At 39.8% G+C, this 21,496-nt stretch overlaps 1 protein-coding gene across 2 annotated transcripts; it reads right to left on the bottom strand.

Annotated features, from left to right (window-relative positions):
- Positions 1-1,151: 1,151 nt before the first annotated feature.
- On the bottom strand, positions 1,152-20,887 carry coa1 (cytochrome C oxidase assembly factor 1). Of its 2 annotated transcripts, XM_084733179.1 has the most exons (6): positions 20,802-20,875; positions 19,109-19,159; positions 16,199-16,333; positions 8,147-8,298; positions 7,026-7,102; positions 1,152-1,416 (listed from the first exon to the last, which is right to left on the bottom strand). In XM_084733179.1, exons 3-6 carry the CDS (start codon positions 16,290-16,292, stop codon positions 1,281-1,283), a joined length of 459 nt encoding a protein of 152 aa, XP_084589305.1. In that variant the 5' UTR covers positions 16,293-16,333; positions 19,109-19,159; positions 20,802-20,875; the 3' UTR covers positions 1,152-1,280. The 2 variants fall into 2 exon arrangements, with proteins under 2 accessions (XP_084589305.1, XP_084589304.1); XM_084733178.1 differs by lacking the exon at positions 19,109-19,159 and having other exon boundaries at positions 20,802-20,887.
- Between the last annotated feature and the right edge of the window lie 609 nt (positions 20,888-21,496).

Below are 21,496 nucleotides of genomic sequence, written 5' to 3' on the forward strand. Positions count from 1 at the left end.
TTTACTCTGTTACTACTGTTTCGATAAGTCAAAATTCAATTTGTGTTTGGCATTAAGAGCTGTAATAATCTATATGAATCATTCTGAGTTTCATTGAATCATTCTTATTTCTGTGTTTCAGTCCCACGCACACAGTTACATGTAGCACAGATCTATATTGTTATGTTATATTATTTCCGTCTACCAACACAGCTCTGCCTGTTGTGCTGCACTGTTGGAAGTCCTTTCCAGATCCTCTCCCAAGTTTGAGTTGGGCACAAAGTTCAAAAATCTATTGCAGTATGTTGTACACCAAATTTCAAAAAAAGTGTTAATATTTCATCAAGTAAAATATCAAAAACTGTGTCTATGGCTCAGTGTCTTTTCCTCTAAATTGTGATGGTGGCTCGTCTTCTTGAGTCTCTATAAGCTATGGCTGCCAAAAAAGTCCTCAGGGAAAAGAAAGAATTTACTAGTTGCGGCTCCAGACAGATCCCCCCCCCCCCCCCCCCCCCCTTTTTTTTTGGTCAAAAAAGGCTCTTTTGATCATGAAGGTTGCAGACCCCTGTCCTAACCAGTGAGAAAGGCAGCTCTAAGCTTTCTCTGACTAGAGATAACAACAAAAAAATCTGATTGGATGAATCAATTTAGCTGTTTTCAGGACAGTAACCCTTTCATTTCTGAGGCAAAGTTGACAGAAAATGAAGTTTAAATATGAAGAAGAGAAGAAAATAGCCTAATAATTAAATGAAATAAATCAAATATAATATATTTAAATGCAACATTTGTTAGGCCTTCTCTAAAGGCCTTGAAGACTCTCAGGGTTCCCCTCTGCTGTAATCTGATTAAATGTTTTTTTTTCTGTAACTCTATATATTCTGTTACTTCCCAAGCCTGCTTGTCTATGAAGAAAACATGAACATGATTAGTAACTCAGAAATCATGACGACTAAAAATACCATTAACTTATTGTTTTCACATGAGAGGCTGTTAATTCATTAGCATTCCTGATAGTTCATGAAGTAACACTTGACTGAATTGATACTTTTTCATGATGTACCCTTATTATAAAGTGTTACCAAAAATTCCAGCAGTGACTTCACAGAGCAACACAACAGTCAGTGCAACAACATATTTAATTCAATTCATAACAATCCAGAGCAGTCAGTACCACACAAGTGTCTCTCCAAAACAGTGCTGGAGTGGAGGATTTGTCATTTAGTATTTCCATATATACACTCAGCACCTGTTGGAGCAGGACAACTTCCTCTTTCACTGTTCTCATTAGCACATGGAGTTGTTCAGTCCCAGCGTCCTGTGTCCAGCCCTGCTGTGTGCTCTGTCTCTTGGGTGTGTGCTGCAGCTGGTGGAGGAGGATTCAGCAGGTCAATGATCTGTCCTTCCCGGAGCTTCAGGACGGCCTGCCTCAGACTCCACCTGCAGAAATGGACACACACAGGTCAGGACTGGTGCATGACAAGCACTGTGATGCTACACTGACAACAGCCACATTTACACAGACAATATTTCTTCAATCTGATTAAAATCTTTCTGATTAGAAATTCCTACTTAACTGTTTACACCGATCAGGATAACATTATGATCAGTGACAGGTGATGTGAATAACACCTGTTAGTGGGTGGGATATATTAGGCAGCAAGTGAACATTTTGTCCTCAAAGTTGATGTGTTAGAAACAGGAAAAATGGGCAAGTGTAAGGACTTGAGCGAGTTTGACAAGGGACGAACTGTGTTGGTTAGATGACTAGGTCAGACCATCTCCAAAACTGCAGTTCTTGTGGGGTGTTCACAGTCTGCAGTGGTCAGTATCTATCAAAAGTGATCCAAGGAAGGAACAGTGGTGAACCGGCCACAGGGTCATGGGCGGCCAAGGCTCACTGATGCATGTGAGGAGTGAAGGCTAGCCTGTGTGGTCCAATCCAACAGATGAGCTACTGTTGCTCAAATTACTGAAGACGTTAATGCTGGTTCTGATAGAAAGGTGTCAGAACACACAGTGTATCACAGTTTGTTGTGTATGGGGCTGCATAGCTGCAGACCAGTCAGGGTGTTCATGCTGACCCCGTGCACCACAGAAAGCACCAACAATGGACACGTGAGCATCAGAACTGGACCATGGAGCAATGGAAGAAGGTGGCCTGGTCTGATGAAGCACGCTCTCTTTTACATCATGTGGATGGCCGGGTGCGTGTGCGTCACTTAGCTGGGGAGCACATGGCACCATGATGCACTATGGGAAGAAGGCAAGCCAGTGGAGGCAGTGTGATGCTTTGGGCAATGTTCTGCTGGGAAACCTTGAGTCCTGCCATCCATGTGGATGTTACTTTGATGTTACTTTGACATGTACCACGTACCATGTACGTACGTACGTACCACCATTGTTACAGACCATGCACACCCTTTCATGGAAATGGTATGGCTGTGGTCTCTTTCAGGAGGATAATGCACCGTGCCACGAAGCAAAAATGGTTCAGGAATGGTTTGAAGAGCACAACAAGTTTGAGGTGTTGACTTGGCCTCCAAATTCCCCAGATCTTAATCCAATTGAGGATCTGTGGGATGTGCTGGACAAACAAGTCCGATCCATGGAGGCCCCACCTCGCAACTTACAGGACTTAAAGGATCTGCTGCTAACATCTTGGTGCCAGATACCACAGCACACCTTCAGGGGTCTAGTGGAGTCCATGCCTCGATGGGTCAGGGCTGTTTTGGCAGCAAAAGGGGACCGACACAATATTAGACAGGTGATCATGTTATGCCCGGTCAGTGTATATGGACACTAAATAAAGTGAACTGATGAAATATGAGGGTTTACATGACCCCAAAGCTTTCATCAGAATATATTTTTTTCACACATGCAAACTGGCTCCACCCACTGTGAAGTGTCTGATTTGCGAAGAGTCCAGCTCACAGAACCTCTTTACTACATAACACGCCCACTTTATTACACAACATGCTCACTTTACTGCATGACACGCCTATTTCACTTAATACACACTCATCTTGCTAGAGTATGTGACCTGTCCACTTAAATGCATGACATGCCCATTTTACTACAACAATCCCACTTCAAACTATTACATACCACGCCCACTTCCCCTTACTACAACACTCCTGGCTGAATTTACTATATGACACACCCACTTTACTGCATGACAGACCCACTTCACTTAATACACGACCACTTTACTACATGCCCATTACACCCATTTTACAACATGACATGCCCACTTAACTTTACAACATAACTATGTTCTGTCACCATAAGTTACTGAATGAGAATAATTCTGCACCATTGTTTCCATTTTATATAGAAACACACTCAGTCTCATCACTATTTTATTTAATGCAGCCCTAAAATGCATAAAACTCTCATGAGTTGCATAACACTCAAAGTGTCCCTAAGTGCCACTCCTATTAGCATTAAAGTCTTATATTCATTCAAATCTGCTGGTCATATTACAAGCATCATGGTAGTTAACATACTGCTCCTTATGTTAGCACACAACTTGTGACATACTTTGCATTATGTTCCATTTAAGTAGCACATGTGTGAGCGCTCTTGCTATTTTGGTTCATACTGCTGCACGAAAGTGGAATATAGATCACAGGGTGTAGTGATTTCTGAATACACTCTCAGACATCACAGTCTGAAACTCCTGAGCTAATGGTCGGAATGAGTAACTGGTCACATATTATTGCAACTGATGTGATACATGATGTTAGCATTGCAATTTAATTCAAGAATAAAACATAAATCTCCACTTTAACTTAAAAGGATGGAATGGAGGAAGAAATACACATAATTCGTGAACCTTTGTAATACATGATGTCTCCTACATTAACAGGTAGAGTACCAGGTTCTAATAGACCAGTGTGATGTGTGTAGGGGTGTGTGGGGTTCTGTAGCAGCCTGATGTCATTTAGCACATGATTTAATAAGATAAGATAAACACAATGGATGGCTGCGTGTGATGGAACTGTGTTCTAGAGCCGGTGGATTTATCATCATACAGAATGTGTCCTGCTGCCTTCAGGTACTGCAGGGATTTAATGAACTGGAGAGAAACTTTTCATACAGTATAAAGCAGCAGTGGACAGCACATACTGAAAATCACTTCTTTTAAACTATAAACTGCAGACTAGTTTACCAACAGCTGGTAGCTCTTTTTAATTTCACCACATTTTAGTTTTAATCTGGTATTTTTTGGCTTTATTGCTGAAACAGGTATCACCTATGACAAAACACTCACGGGAACTGGAAGGGGGGGGGGGGGGGATTAAAGAGCAACAGACCTTAAGAGAACATCAATGCACACCGCATCTTTCAGAACCCTCTGATTAGATGGACACACTGCTGCAGACCACCCCAGTAGGAGTGGAGCTTGGACCTACAGGGATAGTTCACCCAAAAATGAAAATTCAGTCATTATCTAGTTGGGTTCAGTTTTTTAGTCCACAAAACACTTCTGGAGCTTCACAGGAAAACAGTGTCACAGAATCTCCCAAAAGTATGGAAGTGAATGGTGACCAGTTTGACCACTAAAATGTCTCTATACTGCTTGTTCGGCATAATCCAAGTCTCCTAAAGCTCCGACATACCAGCACGCCGTCACACAACACACCCACAGTTCAGACAGTGTGCATGTGCACATGAATGTGGCCAGTGTTGGGGTAGTTACTCAAAAAAAGTATTTAGTTACTAGTTACTCGTTACTTCTGTAAATTGTAATGAGATTACTTTACTAGTTACTGCATTTTAAAAGTAACTTCACTACTTATTACTTTACTTTCCCGTTTCTTAATTTACCATGTAGCCACATAGGCGTACCATATAAGTTTGGTGTTGCCATGCTGTGCTAACAAATACTTGGTTACAGGTTGCTCATTGACTTGACACTAGTTGAAAGACACCTGTCGCCTGTGCATAGAGCGCATTTCACACCAATATTTTTGTCCTTTAGAGCAATAAACTGAAAGTAATAAGAATATCGCAGCTGGCTGAAATCCCCCGCCTCCGTCTCCATTTCCCTCTCTCCATCCTTCACACAAGCAGCTACGTCACTCAAATTGATCTCTATGGCAACGTGCCCAGGCAAGCACACACACAGGCAGCACGCCTGCACACACCACTTAAACAGATCAGAACTTTACACACAGGCAAACACGGCTTGGGTAACGCAGGAAAGCGTGTTCCTATAGTCTAGTAAAGTAGTTTCATTACCGATATTTTAAGTGTAATGCAATACTTTACTTCGTAACCCAAAAAAGTAATACCGTTACTGTAATCCGTTACTTTGAAACTTGTTACCCCCAACACTGAATGTGGCTCACTAGACGAGCAGTATGGAGGCATTTCATGTTTGTTTGTTTTTTTCTGTTCAGTTGTTTGTTTGTTTGTTATTTTGTAATGCTATTTTCCTGTGAAACTCCAGCAGTGTTTTGTGAAAAAACTAAACCCGACCTTCAATTGGCATGAGGGTGAGTAGATAATGACTGACTTTTCATTTTTGGGTGAACTATCCCTTTAAGGCTGCTCCTGACTAACGGTCCAGTCAGGAAAATGAAATGAACAAAATATGGGACTCTGGTCAAGCAACAAGAAACCAGGGACAATTGTTGCCCACATTTTACAAAGACCTTCTCCACAACATCCTGGATCAAGCTGTGGACTTTAGATTGATTATGCTTTGTGCTCAAACACAGCGGACATTGTTTCCCAGATGTGGAACTTTTTATGTGAAGATGTCAGCCATATTATTATGACCATCTTGTTGCTGCTGTTTACATTCAACCTGATGCAAATTCAAAAAATACCCTACAGAATTATTTCCTGGGTGTATACATGCAGAAATAAATAACTGTACATATACTGTTGTAGTTTATTTTATTAGATATTTTATCCTAGTCTATTCTGAATTTAATTATCTATATAAGTTAAATGAAAGCACTACAACTTTCATTTTGTTGAACAATCCTGTGTTGTATGATGATAAATTAGTTACCCTGATACTTTAAATACCACTCTGCAGAAAAGCCAGAAATGATCAAACTGTCCAAGCACTGCTTGTGCTGGTTGCAAAATAAAGTCATTCCTGTGTTATGTCACACAGCTTGGGGAGTAATGGATTACAAGTAATGGAATTACATAATCTGGATACCAAAAAAAGTAATTATTCCATTACAGTTACTGATTTAAAAAAGAAGTATTTACAGACACATTTAGTAAAAATGTGGATTATTAGTAGGATTACAATTTGAAAATAAAGAACAATATCCTACCATGCACAGTGCACACACAGCTGCCAGTTCATTATCATGACCTCTTGCCTTTAAATCAATCAATAAGTCAATAAATTGTGCACAACAAAGGAAGAAACAGCTGGATAAACTAATAAACTGAACAACAAACATAATACAACTAATACAATTAATATATTATTAATCCACTATTAAATTAATCTGCATTTATTTTGATTATCGATAAATCGTTTTGAGGGGTTTTTTTTAACTAAAAAAGTCAAAATTCTCTTCTTCTTCAGAGATGTGAACAACTTCTGGTTTCTTTATTCCTCTCTGACAGTAAACTGTATCTTTGAGTTGTGGACAATACAAGACATTTGAGAACATAATCTTGGACTTTGATCAACATTTTCCCCCATTTTCTGAAATTTTATGGACTGATCGATTAATTGAGAAAATAATCAACCTTTTAATCAATGTTGAAAATAAGTGAGGGCGGCATGGTGGTGCACTGGTTAGCACTGCTGCCTCACAGCAAGAAGGTCCTGAGTTCAATCCCCCAGCTAGTTGGGTCAGGGCCTTTCTGTGTGGAGTTTACATGTTCTCCCCGTGTCTGCGTGGGTTCTCTCCAGGTTCTCCGGCTTCCTCCCACAGTCCAAAGACATGCATGCTAGGTTATTGACTCTAAATTGCCTGTAGGTGTGAATGTGAGTGTGAGTGGTTGTCTGTCTCTATGTGTCAGCCCTGTGATGAACTTGTATGCATAGAAGTGAATGTACTCACCTGTTGGTATCAGGGTGTCTGACTGAAGAAGTGTACAGATAACCTCCAGTGATTGACCCGGTCACAGGGATCTTTATCTGCAACACAATGCAAACAGACTCATAGCAGAACTCTTCACATTCATGTGGCACATCTGCCTGCAATCTGAACCCCTCACTGATCTCATGTCTGAGAGAGTGGACACTTTAAAAATGAAAAAGAAAACTCAAAATTTACAAGTATTGCAATACCAACTACTGATCTTTTGTTGAGATAACTTATTTGTCTTCTTCAGATAAACTTAAAGCTTTGATTTTCAGAAACCCAAACATTGTATTTAAAAAATAGAGTAAATTAATTTAAGTAAAAGTAAATGTTAAAATTTTAATATTCTCAATCAAAACTCTTCAATTTTTCAAATTTTTTTATTTTTTGGGCTTTTGCCTGTAATTGGAGAAGGACAGCTGAAGATATGACAGGAAATGCGGTAGAGAGAGGGGGAATGACATGTAGCAAATGGGTCAGAGGCAAGATTCAACCAGCGACTGCTGCAGAGGACCAACAGCCTCAGTACATGGGGTGAACACTCTACCAACTGAACTATGGGAGCATCCATGTGCTGCTAGTTTCTAAAACTCAGATTCAAGTTTATATAAAGAAGAAAAGTAAATTATCTCAACAAAAGATTATAGAAATTTTTAAAGTTTATCTCAAAATTTAAGAGTTTGAGTTGGGCTCCAACCGTTTTGAATTAAAGTCAAACTCTTAAGTTTTGGAAAAACTAAAAGAAAAAGTTTTGTTTACCTCACATATAAATTTATATAAGTTTTTACAAACTCCTGAATTTGAGTTGGGCTCAACACTCAAAAAACGAAATCGAAATAAGTTGCCTTAAAATTTTGAGTTTTCTTAAGTTTTTCCTTTTTACAATATAGGACATTTAAGCTGAAATAACAAGCTCTTGTTTTTTAGTCTAATCTGTAAAACCAAACACATATTTTAATTGTTTTATACTGCAGATATAAATCTTGAAGTATCAGATTTTTTTTCCACAGTCTTTTATTTATTGGGTGACGCAAATAAAACCTCCTGTGCCCCACCACAAGCCAGTCTTTGGGAGTGAATGGTCCAAATCACTCTACCTGTGCCGTGTGCAGATCCACACGGTTGCTTCTGTCAGTCAGATGGATGTTGTAGACTTTTAGAGGTGGGGCCCCCAGGCTCTCCATGGCAACTGGACATTCTTCCAGCTTTTGCACAGCCAGTCTGTGGTAGTCTGACTCAGCAAACTTCTCTGATTGGACAGAGGACAGAAAGGTAAAACACAAATGTCTGTCTTCTCTCCAATATAATGGAATTAGATTGCACTCAGTTTAGTACCAAAAAAAATTCAAAAATTCAAAACTAGTGTCTCTTTCCAAAAATCATGACCTACTAAAGATAATCCACACACCATTTGTGAGCAGTTTCATGTAGGAAAAGACATTAGTTCCAGTAGATTCTAAACTCAAGTGAATCCTACTGCAGAGAGGAAATAGTAAAGGATGAGAGCAATTTAAAGATAGTTGACATATAGCAGGTGTTGCAGTATCAGTTAAAGTGTAAGCACTGAAAGAAGTTGAACTTGAATCATTTGAGTTGCCCCCTCTTCACATATACAGACTCAAACACTAGACACACAACAGACTGTCATTCACTGTGAATGAAACCTGAAGATAGCAGCCTGGAGCCTCCTCATGCAAGTCAAGTCTCCCAGCATCATGACCCGGAGAAGTTGAGAAATTTTCATCTTTATGCAATTTACACAGAAAGCAGAAGCACAGCTGTCCGCAGCTCAAATACGTAAGAGAGAGCATGCCACTCTGGGATCAGGATGTACCTACTTCCTTGTGGTTGAAGGATGTATGCAGGAGGGACTGTTTTTTTAATTCTAAACAAATTTTTCATTTTAGAAATCAGTTACTGAAAACATGTGAAAAGACTGAGAACTATGTAGTACTGAATTGTAGAGTTAGACTGTTAACTGTTGTTCAGGATTTTTTGGGCAGACCTGAAAAATGCCTCTGTGACATGAACTACACCGCCTCGCCCTCCCAAACAGTCAGTTACAAACTTAACTTCAACAACTCTCTCAGCCCAGCAGTTCACTTCAGCTCACTTCAGTTCCAACAACACAGAAGAAATAAATACCATCCTGCCACTGTCCTCTGGCTCTGTCTAATAACGCTGCTAGACTGAGTGTCCATGTTTCAGGTCGTTTTTGGGTTGTACTGGTGTTTGACGCTAAGACAGTGGAGCGGACACGCTAGATCCATCAAATTTGGCATTTCTGTGGTGTAACAAACTCAGAACTTATTGTTGCTTTACATAATCTTTAAAGTAAAAGCAACGACTGTAGTGTCGCGTCTGCTGATGTGTAAGAACGGTCACAAAAACAGGAGGCATTTCGGTCACATTTTTCAGCGGTCCGTCTCAAGTTCATCTAACAGAACAGAATCACAGGCTGCAATTTACTCATCATGCATGCATAATGACCTTGCAGTTATGCAATGGACAGTGACTCAGTTTCACACAGACACACACACTACTTTATTGTGTGTTGCCCATTCAAACTCACTCTAATATAACAATGGCCTCCTTTGCAGAAGACTGTCACAAACTGCTGCTCATACAGCAGCAACTACACACACAACTAGTGCAGCTGATTCACAATGACGAGCTCATCGTCAGTTCATAAAAAACACTACATTTTCATCCCTCTTTAAGTAAAAACATTACTTACAGTATTGGCCCTTTGCTAAGCATCACCCTCCTTAGTTACTGTTGCTACGCCTGCAAACTTTTCATCGTCACACTGTATTTATGCAGTTTACAGCGATAACGGTGGCAGATTTAACATCAAAATTGGGAGTAATTGTTGAAACACGAGATCTGTGATTCCTTAGAATCACAGTCCTTCCTTCTCTTTTCTATCTGATGAAGTTGTTTTTTGTCAAATAAAATAATGACTCACAAGCAGATTTCATAAGTGTAGCTGGCTGATGTAAGCTAATGCTAATGCTAATGCTAACTCCTTGAGTCAGCTGAGAAGTTTCCAGCTGACATTTTAATGTTTCCATCTGACATGTTTTACAACAAGAACCCTGTGAAAGTGTTCAGGTAAAGTTAGCTGACAGCTGTGTACATGATGCTAAAAGACTGAGGCTAAAGCTAGCTTACATCTCAGCAATCACTGGTCAGATGGTGAAATACAGCAGGTTGTCTACATCTATATGATAGATGACAGAACCACAGAACCTCTCCACCACAGGAGAGGCGGGATAAAAGTTAAGCTAACACGGCTTAGACCTGAGACAGTGAGCCAGAGAGAGATTCATTGTTGTCGACCCACTTCGATTCTGCATCAGCCCACATCCTCCTCCTCAAACCCCCACAGAACAAATACAGATGCAGTGGGATCTAACAAGTTTGTCTGCAGGTGAAGTCACTGCAACTGGTAAGCTAGTGTTAGTTAGCCAGACATGCTAACATTTGCAGCTTATGTTAGAGCAGATGAAGACACCACTGTCCAGACTCATGAAACGCTGAGTATCTCCTGCACACCTTCAAAATGTAGAATAGAAAAATTGACTCTAGTTATGGTTGATGTACTATGATTGGACAGTTACTGTTTGGAAGTGGGGCTTAGTGAAGGGTCAATTGAGCACACTCATTGTCAGCTCTCTGCAAACTGAACACTTCATGAGTTTAACATTCCTTGTGGTGTTTTCAGATGTGAGATGGAAGGAAGTACAAACACTTCACTGCTGTACTTAAATTAGAGTTTTCAGGTATCTGTACTTTTTTAGAGCCCGAGCAGCGGCTGGTGCAAGGACCCTATTGAAACTGAAGGAATTATTATTATTATTACGACAAAAATAAATAGCCTTTTTGGGGGCCTTAACATACATGAAAGTGCGCAAATTTTGGCGGTCTCATCAGTCCCAGCAAAAAATTTAATATTTTAGGGTTGTTGGCAGTGGGAGGTCCAAAATGGTTAGGCCATACCCCTTACCCCTGTTTAAGGGGTATGGCTAGGCCACTCAAATCTTTTTCAGGAACACCATAAGGCCTCGGTTATGTTATATTGTGAAGATTGTGGCGTATCGTCAAACAGCGTTGCCCTGAGAGCGTGGCGAAGTCGATGTTTCGCCAAAACACAGAAAGTGGCATTAACTTCGGTGTACTTGGTCCAATGTGACTGAAACTTCACGTTTGTTAACGGTCCATGCCTGAACATATGGTGGTCACGCCCTTTAAAGTGAAGCACCCCCCATAACAAGTTTCACCGAAATGCACGAAAATCAGTACACACATGTATCATACCCAGACACACAAAAAAGCCTCTTGGACACATAGGCCAAACCCAAAAGGAAGTCAGCCATTTTGAATTTCGCGGCCATTATTGGTGTTTTCCACGTCTCCGATTTTAACAAACTCCTCCTACAGAAATGTTCAGATTGACGTCAAAACTGGTGTATATCATCTAGACAAGCGTGTGATCAAAACTTATTAAAATATTTGGTCAGCATTAAACGGTGTGGCCGTGGTGTGGCATCACCATGTCTCACAATGAAACACAAAATTGCTCTAACTTGGGTGTACATGGTCCGATCCACACCAAACTTCACAGGTGTCATAAAAGTCCCAGTCTGAACACATCTATATGATAATCAGGACACATACTCATAACGCCACCTAGTGGCAACCGGAAGAGACGTCGAATTCCGTAAGGTGCTGTCCGAAGGCTGTGACAATCGAGAGCCTCTTCGCCTGGGTCAAATCCTGCCACGAGGCTGCGGCCACCGCTAAATTTGACTCAACAGCAATGTCTTTTCCCAGAATTCATGACCCAGTTACTCAAGACAATCCACAGACCTTGTTGTGAGCAGTTTCATGTGGGAACTACTTTCTTTCTGCAGTAGAATCTACTGGAACTACTTTTGAATTGACTGGAACAACTATCTTTACATTAAAAAGAAAGTAGTTCCTACATAACACTGCTCACAAGAAGGTCTGTGGATTATCTTGAATAATTTTAGGTAAGACATGTTGGTTTTGATCTTTTCAAATATATTTTTTAGTGCTTTGAGGACCACCAGCCAAGTGCTATTTAGTCTCATTATATTGGAGAAGAAGCAGACATCTCTACGGCTGATATCTCCAAAACTCTCACACCAAAACTATCTAGATGGATAAACAGCACTACAGGCCAGAGGAAAATATTTGTTTTTGGTTTTGGAGTGAACTGTCCCTTTAATGCTCCGAATTGCATATGACATAAGGTTCAGATAGCTTCACAAAAAAACAGCTGGTAGAAATGTCCTTTAGAAGACGTCTTCATACTGTTTTACTTCAAGTACATTTCAGAGTACTTCAAATTTTCCAGAGTCTTTTTTACAACTTGAGTAAAGAATGTGTGTACATCTGGCACCTCTGGGTGTTTTTCCTCATCTGTGTTTTTCCAGTATTTCTCTTTTAAACCAGAAAATAAGACATCCTCTAATTTCCTAGGATATGCAAGGTTTTCCTCTAGAGGTCTCCATGAGACTAAAGAGTGCTTGTTACGCCAAGCAAGGACTAAACATAATTGAAAGGACTGATGTAGACTCTAAAGTTAGGGAAAGCCCACCCTGATCTATCTCTGCAATATGGCTAGTTTGTGTGAAGGATGGTCATTATTCCAAATATATATTTATGTAATGGACTATCAATCCTGACCCAGTAGTCCACTGGGGGAGAGAGCGGAATCGTCATGCTTAGAAAATTAATGTGCAGCTGAACATTCATTTCTATTGCAGATATGCAAGTCTGCAAAGAAGCAAGCAGCTTGGTCCAGATTGTAAAATCATGTTCATTTAGCAGCATCAAGGTGGATTTTGTCCAATTTATCTTGTACCCTGACTGTTGCTTGAAGTCCTCAAATACTGCCAAAAGAGATGCAATGGAGTTTTCTATGTCCGTGAGGTATATAAGGAGGTCATCTGCAAAGGCTGATAGAGTGTGAGACGTATTTCTAATTTGGATAGGGGATATGACTGAGTTCTGTCTCAGGTGCTGTGCTAGCGGTTTGAGGGAGAGAATGAAAAGACTCAGAGAAAGGCTGCAGCCCTGCCTGGTACCATGAAAAATAGGAAAGGGATTAGAATTCAGCCTGTTTGTAGTAACAATGATTGAGGGATTAGCGTACACAACTTGTACCAGTCTAATAAACTCATAACCAAGCCTTAATCTTCGCAGCACAGCCCATAAATACTGCCACTTGAGCCTGTCAAAAGCTTTTCCAGCATTGAGTGACAGTATGGCACATGGTACTTCTAACTGCTTGGATTCCTCTATCACATGCATCAAACGGCTCAGATTATCTGCTGTAGGGCAGCCTCTCATAAAACCACATTGGTCATTGTGAATAAGTTTATCCATGTATCTCTGTAAACCTACTGAAAGCAGTTTGGAATATAACTTTAAGTCTGAATTTATCAGAGATATCAGTCTGTAATTAGAGCAGTTCAATGGGTCCTTGACTTTCTTTGGCTGCAGTGAAATTAGGTCTACATTTGGTATGGTCATGAAAAGCACCTTTCTCTATAGCTGTCTGAATGGAACTCAGAAGCAGAGGTCCAAGGACGTCCCAAAAGCGCAGTAATACTTCAGGTGGGATCCTGTCTGGGCCTGGAGATTTCCCTCTTGACATTTTACTCACTGCATTCTTTGGCTCCTGCAGACACTGGGTGTCCTAGGTGTGCTGCTTCATGTCTCTGTAAGGTGGGTAGATCTACACCACACAAAAATGCATTACATCTCTCTGAATCAAAACTACTACACGATGTGGAGAAGGTCTTGTAGTACGCTTGAAAGATGCTGTTTATCTCCCTCAGGTCTGAGACCAAACCTTTAGTGGGATGTCGGATTGAATCTCTAGAAGCCTTAGATTCAGACTGGTTCAGTTTTGGAGCTAGGGGCTGGCTAGGTTTACTGCCACTGCAATAATAATTTTGCTTAGTCCTATGTATAATGAATTCTGCTCCTCTACACAGTAGGTTATTCAGCTCTTGCCTCATGACCTCCAACGCATCTTTAACTATGCTGGAATATTTGTCTTGAAGAGTCTTTTCCAAACATAGACATTTCTCCCCTAATTTTTTTACTCTGAGGTTTCTAACCTTTTTCAGATGTGACGTATATGATATTGTGAAATCACGAATGAAACCCTTTGTCACCATCCACACCAATCTGCCATTTGCTAAAGAGCTTTTATTATCATCAAGGAATGAGGAAATCCTGGTTCTAAATTCAAAGTTAAAGGTAGTGTCATTTAAAAGCAAAGTATTGAAGTGCCACCTCTAAGACCTTTTGATTTTGAAGCTCAATGGATTGTGGTCTGCCAGCGTGGCTGGTAGAGATACTACTGGTTTAGCACATTCCTTCAGACCATGAGATAGCAGAAAATAGTCAATCCTTGAGAACGACTCATGATTTGCAGAGAAATGTGCACAGTCTCAAATGGATTTTGAAACCACCAAATATCAATAAGGTTTAGGTTTTCTATCATCATGTTTAAGGCCAGAGAAGCTCATGATTGGTCGTGTGTGAATGTATCAAATGATTGGTCTAATTTGAGATTACAGACTGCATTCATGTCTTCACCCACAACTAATTCATAATCTGCAAGGCTCAGCAGGTCCTCCGTGAGGTCAGGATAAAAATCTTTCTCAAACACTGCCATGGCATAGACTGATATATAATGCAACTTTTCTGCCATATACTGACATGCAAATGTATACTATTCAACCCAATTTGTTATTAACTCCTCTGGACCTAGAACCATTACTAGAGGATGGGAACACCATGTATTGCTTGTTTTGCATCCTGGTAACATCTGCTTGTTTTAGGTGAGATTCTTGGATAGCACTACATCAGCTTTTGCTCTGCACATTAGTTCTTGACATTTAACTCTTTTAATATTGGCATTCAATCCCCAGATATTCAGGTTAAAATAGTCAACTCAACTATTTTCAGTGATAACTGTATAAGTATTCTAGACAGCCATCTGAGCACAGATCATGTACCTCAGTTTGCAGTCCAGACTTGTGTTAATGACAAACAGGGAAGTCCTTACAGTAAAGTCGAGGCTGTAAAGATTCCTCGCCTTCTCCTAAGTATCAGCGGTCACCTCCAGCGCTGTTGCACACTCTGGCTCCATCACCTCTCCACACTGGTGGACTGTCGCGGGTGCCTAGGTCTTCCCTCTATACTCCTGTTGAGGCCCAGACAAGAACTCCTCCACATCCCGGGGGTCGGTAAAGCTGCACTGCTCGCCATTTAGAGTGACTTTCAAGTTGGCAGGATAGATTAGAAAGTATGTGATGCCGTTCTCACGTAGGGTCCTCTGTACACCAGAGAATGCTTTCCGCCGCTGGCTTGTGTGGGCACTGTAGTCGGCATGAAAATGCAGGGTCCTGCCAGCATCCTGGATGGGGGCATTTTTCGCTGCTTCACGTGCACCATTCAGTATAGTGTTGCATCATGTATAATGTTGTCAATGTCAAAGGCACATCGTCACCGAGTTTATTTTCATCTGCACTAAGCTGTGCTGTTACCTCTTATAACCTACTGTATTTTCCTCAGTGCTAATGTGCGCCGTCTCCTGTTAACCTATATATTTTTCATTTGTGTTAAGGTGTGCTGTCAATAGTTAGTATGTACAAGTTAGAAGGTGTGCTGACAGTGATTATGCTTTAATCTGTCACAGTGCTCCAGCACCAGATTTTGTCAGATTGTCAGGTTATCACTATCTTGGCCGTGCTATTATGACTCCTCCTCTATATGTGATGTGCATGGCCAGGTTGGATAATCTTGCAATGGGGCCACTGGTTTAATAATCTGCAGACACACACTTCCCTTTATTGTGCACTGACCTTCCAAACACTCACTGTTACAACAACTTCTGTTATAGCTGTTGCAAATCTATATGCACACAGCAACAACTACAGCAGGATGAGGGTGACTCATACACAGCAGTGCTGCTGTCACTGTGCAGGCTGTGCAGGGGCAGCACATTTCCAGGTATCTTGGGCAAGACACTGAACTTTGAAAACAGTAGAAGTATTTGCGATTTGGTAACACAAACACACGCACAGCTGATCTGTACTCACTCTGCTGTAGATAGTACATGGTGCCGATCCCTCCTCCAGTCAGCACGGTGGTGAAGATGGTGAGCTGCTGTAGTTGACTGGTGGAAACCCTCATCTTTGTTTGCTTCCCTCGAAAGCAGACAGACAGACACCGGTCTAGAGAACCATATAGAAGCTATTATTCTTAATTAAAGGCTTCAGTGATAATAAAGTATGCTTAGTCATTCACTTTCATTCAAAGATATTTAATACGACACGGGCTGCTAGTGGTTTGGATAAACACAGAACTCATAGAACTGGGGTTACATCCAGTTACAACTATATCTGAATCAGTCAGAGCACTGCATGAAGACAAAAATGTAAAAATCCACGCAAAAATCCACAAAGAGCTACTTAAACTCTGCTGACTGTCAAGGGCAATAAAAGGTGTGTGGAGGTGGATCCAGCAAAATGATTAACTGATTATTAAATCAATCACAAACTATTTTGATAATCAATGAAGCATTTTGAGTCATATTTTCATGAAATATGTGCAAATCTCTGATTTTAGCTTCTAAAATGTGAATATTTTCCAGTTTCTTTATTCTTCTCTGACAGTAAACTGATTATCTTTGGGTTTTGCACGTCATCTTTAGCATTGGGAAACACTGATCAACATTTTTCACCATTTTCTAACATTTTATAGACCAAACAGCTAATCAATTAATGGAAAAAATCATCGACAAATTAATTAATTTTGAAAATAAGGGTTAGTTGCAGCCCTACAGTAGACAGTCCCCCATTTTTTGAGAGTTTGGACGTGCTTTATCAAACTTGTATTTTCATTACTGAGCTGAGTGTGTAGGTCACCTTATCCAGCCTTATATTATCTTAATAACCATGTTGTTAAGTTGTTTTTATATTTCATATTGTTTATATCCCTATTTTATATTTCTCTTGTTTATGTTGCTCCTATATCTTTTCCTCCTGTTTACATTCTGTTTACATACTAATTTTGTATTGTTTTTTACTTTTTATCTCATTTCCATTTTTTATATGACTAACCACCAAGGTAATAACTCACAACAAGCATTAAGCTCGGCCTAAGAGAAGTCAACACGTTAAGGTTAGTTGTGAAGGTGTTACAATCAAGCCGTCCAAAAGTGCAATGAAAATGAAATAAACTAATTCTCGCAACTTTATTTTAACACTATGAGGCATCCATTCCAGTATTTGGAAGGAAACGGAAGAGGTGAGAATGAGTAACCTGACTCATTTCAGAGAACTGAAACCATTCTGAGCTTTCACAATTATTCATTCCTTTATTTATGCCTGGCACTGCTGCCTTGACCTGTTTATTTACAGGTTGTTAACATGAACTTGGAGACAGTTTCCGGTTTAGCATTATGTTGCAGCTGACCTAGTTTTTAATTGCTGTGTATTTTGTGCACAAAAATAAAGTTGTCTGTGTTTGACACAGTCTCTTGTGAACGCATTTTGATGTGAGTGGATGTAGAATCAGGCATGTCAAACTGGTCCACAAGGGGGCCGGTGTGGCTGCAGGTTTTTGTGCCAACCAACCAAGAGCACACAATTTCACCAATCAGCTGTCTGAAGACCAAGATCAGTTGATTAAATGAGTCAAGTCTGGTGTGCTGTTACTTGGTTGGAAAGAAAACCTGCAGCCACACCGGCCCCCTTGTGGACCAGTTTGACATGCCTGATCTATCTATACCCATTGGTCCATCCATCAAATATCCATCAATGACAGAACATTATACAACAATTAGTTCTGACCAAGTACCTTGATTGATTCTATGAGTGCTGATATGGTGTATACCAGCACTGAGACTTTGAACTACATGTATCCCTCTGCTTCACAGGAGTTCTAATAACCTTTACATTAACATTACAATGACTAACAGTGTAGACACAGGAGGAAAAGTGGGTTTTTCGGGTTGATAACTCTGTGAATAGAGTACATCTAGGACACAAGAGCAGCAGAACATGCTAATCAGGGAAAATACCAACACTTGTGTATATGTGTTACCATGGTCACAAAAAGATTTACATTAATATATACCTGGCTCACACTGATTGATTATTAGATTTCTTCTTGAGCAGATTTCATGATCAGCAGATAGATTTATTTGTAGATTAACTATTGAAATTTCTCCACAAAAGGATGTGATTATCCTAAGTTACATCACAGCTGTACTGATATTCAGTACAACAGCACAACGTCAAGTGTGATAATGCTTCAATGGATGGATGGATAAATGATGTGATACCAAGTTTTTACTTAAAATAATGGACTTCATTGGGCCCCATTTGCTTTCTGTTTTTAACAATTCCCTATCTACGGGTTGTGTCCCTGATCATTTCAAAACTGCATGTGTGAACCCGCTTTTAAAAAAAAGTGGTCTGGACCTCTCCCTCCCCCAAAATTACAGACTGATATCCAATTTGCCATTTATTTCAAAAATAGTGTCCAAGCAATTTCTATCGGCACTGGAAAATAATAACACTTTTGAAAAATTTCAGTCTGGTTTCCGGAAGTTCCACAGCACCAAAACGGCCCTGCTCAAGGTCACAAATGAATAAATCTTTTAATGGCTGCTGACGATGGCAAAGGTGCAGTTCTTGTTCTCCTGGACCTTAGCTCAGCCTTTGACACAATCGACCACAACATCCTCCTCGACAGACTGAGGCGCTGGGCAGGGATTTCAGGTACAGCACTGCAGTGGTTTCTATCTCATCTACCAAACAGGAAAATTCTGCGTCTCTGTTAACAACTACCTGTCATCCTTCGCGTGTGTTAAATATGGTGTGCCTCAAGGATCAGTTTTAGGGCCAATCTTATTTTCTCTATATATGTTTCCTCTTGGGCATATAAACAAAGCCATGGTGTGTCTTACCATTTTTATGCAGATGATTTGCAAATGTACCTACCTCTGAGATCCTCTGACCCTAATATGCTTGATTCACTAAAGGACTGCCTGTCTGAAGTAAAGGATTGCATGTCACAAAAGTTTCTCCAGCTAAACTCTGATAAAACTCCCACCATTTGCTGGTCCCCTAACAAATCATATCAAGCCTGTTGTTAGGAATCTGGGAGTGTGGTTTGATGGAAACCTAAATTTTGAACATCATACAACAAAGCTTGTACAGTCATGTTTTTATCATCTAAGAAATATTTCAAAAATACGTTCATTACGATCTTTTAAAGACACAGAAACCATTTTACATGCTTGTATCTCATCACACCTGGATTTCTGCAACAGCCTTTTTACCTGCCTGAACCAAAAATCTAGAATGTTCAAAACTCAGCTGCCAGACTTTTAACCAGAACTAGGAAACATGATCATATCACTCCTGTTTTAGCGTCTCTACATTGGCTCCCTGTGTTGTTTATGTTTGTTTTCTCAATGGCCTCGCTCCCTCATACATCTCTGACCTGTTAGTACCTTACATATCAGGACGTTCCTTGAGAGGTCTCTTGTCTGTTCCACAGGCCTGGCTGAAAACTAAAGGGGACAGGGCCTTTTCAGTCAGGGCCCCAAGGCTCTAGAACAATCTGCCTGAGGAAATTAGATCAGCCGAGTCAATGATCTCCTTTAAATCTCTTCTTAAGACATACTTTTATCGGAGAGCCTTTCTTGATTTTATCTAAGTTTGAACTGTTGTGCACTGTTTTCTTAAAAATGTTTTTACTTTCCTATTTTGCTCTGTACCATTTTATTTGATCTGTTTTAGCTGTTGTGTGACTCTCTTTATTTTGTTGCCCTTGTGAAGCACTTTGTAATGTGAATTTTGAAAAGTGCTCTATAAATAAAGATTATTATTATTATTATTGTTAAATATATTAATATAAATGTATACAAGTCCTTGTACAGGCAAATTATATTACATATTAGTAAGAGCCAATTCATACATATTGAATCACATTAACATTTTGCAGAGTCGAGATAGTTGAATGGTAGCCCACTTCCACCAGTGAAAGAAAAAAATATCTCCATGGTAAATCATAATTATGAGATAAGAAAGTTGAAATAGAGAAAAAAAAAGTCATAATTGTGATATAAAAACTCATAATCATGAGATAACACATTGGAATTGAAATGTAAAGTTATGATTCTGAAAAAAAAATGTCATAATTGAGGTAAAAGTAGAAATTATGACATAAAAAGTAGAAATTGAAATTTCTCTGAGGTAAAATGTCATAAGATGAATTATGAGATTTTAAAAAAAGCCAGCTTTTTAAAGTTGTATCTCATTAATTCTAATTTTAGCTCATAATTATGACTTACCATGGGGCTATTTTTGTCTTTCACCAGCGGAAATGGCCTTCCACACGGCGACAAAAATATCCCCACATCAGTGAAACAACCCTATAATCTTGTGTCAAAGTATGGACAAACAAAAGCTACAGTTGCATACAGCTGCAGAGACAGACAGCAGAGATGCTGCACATCAGAAGTCCCCTGGATGAGACATTGAGCAGCTGACGTGCAGTCAGTGAGACACTCGGCCTGAATCAACATGAATCATCTGGACTGTTTTCTGTACGTTTGCTGTCTGAACTTCACATGTTAAACACTGGACGGTCCTCCTCATTTCAAAGACAATCTGAAAACATTCTCACCTTGTTTGACACATGACCGTGAATACCGACTCTGCTCCTTTTACATCCGTATACGTCACATAAACTGTAGCCAATAGGGTGTAGGTGCGCTCCATCCAATATTCGGGCGTGTGCCCATTTTGTTCAGACAGGCGGTGTCTGCACGTTCATATGGAGATCAGTTTAAGATCAGTTTCTGCTGTGACTAATATCTACTGACTAACATTACAATTATATTGCACATACAACAGAAAAGAAATACTACTACAACTAATAATAATAATAATAATAATAATAATAATAATAATAATTATTATTATTATTATTATTATGTGTATATGTACAACATTACTTTGCTTCTACTAATCACACCACAATGTCACATTTCGTAAGGCAGTATTGCACTGTTAGTTTGAATGCAAAACTAAATATTGCCTGTTTAAAGTTTGTCACATTGGCCCTGAAGTGCAAAACACAATGTCAACCCAGAAAACACAACAGCAAATTTACTTCTGTTTGTTACAATTCACAAGGTGGGAAAAATAATTAAGAATTTTTCATGGACAGTTTTTCTGGGACTGATGTTGTTGACGCCTCAAATTAATCACATGCAGGTTTTTTTTCTTTTTTTTACCGGAGGATGGAGATTTGATCTAAAGGAGGATAACAAGAACGCATGAGAACTAGCAGGTGTGAAAGCAAAAAAGGTGAGATGG

This window comes from Lutjanus erythropterus, chromosome 12 (genome assembly GCF_056507025.1).
Source record: "Lutjanus erythropterus isolate fLutEry1 chromosome 12, fLutEry1.hap2, whole genome shotgun sequence".
Lineage (NCBI taxonomy): Eukaryota > Metazoa > Chordata > Actinopteri > Lutjaniformes > Lutjanidae > Lutjanus > Lutjanus erythropterus.

Bases quoted from the DNA above. Each gene is read 5' to 3' on its own strand.
- coa1 (XM_084733178.1), bottom strand. From the start codon at position 16,292: ATGAGGGTTTCCACCAGTCAACTACAGCAGCTCACCATCTTCACCACC. The intron at 8,299-16,198 runs GTGAGTACAGAT...CTGTCCAATCAG, and splicing joins CATGTACTATCTACAGCAGA to AGAAGTTTGCTGAGTCAGAC. The intron at 7,103-8,146 runs GTAGAGTGATTT...ATTGTGTTGCAG, and splicing joins TGGATCTGCACACGGCACAG to ATAAAGATCCCTGTGACCGG.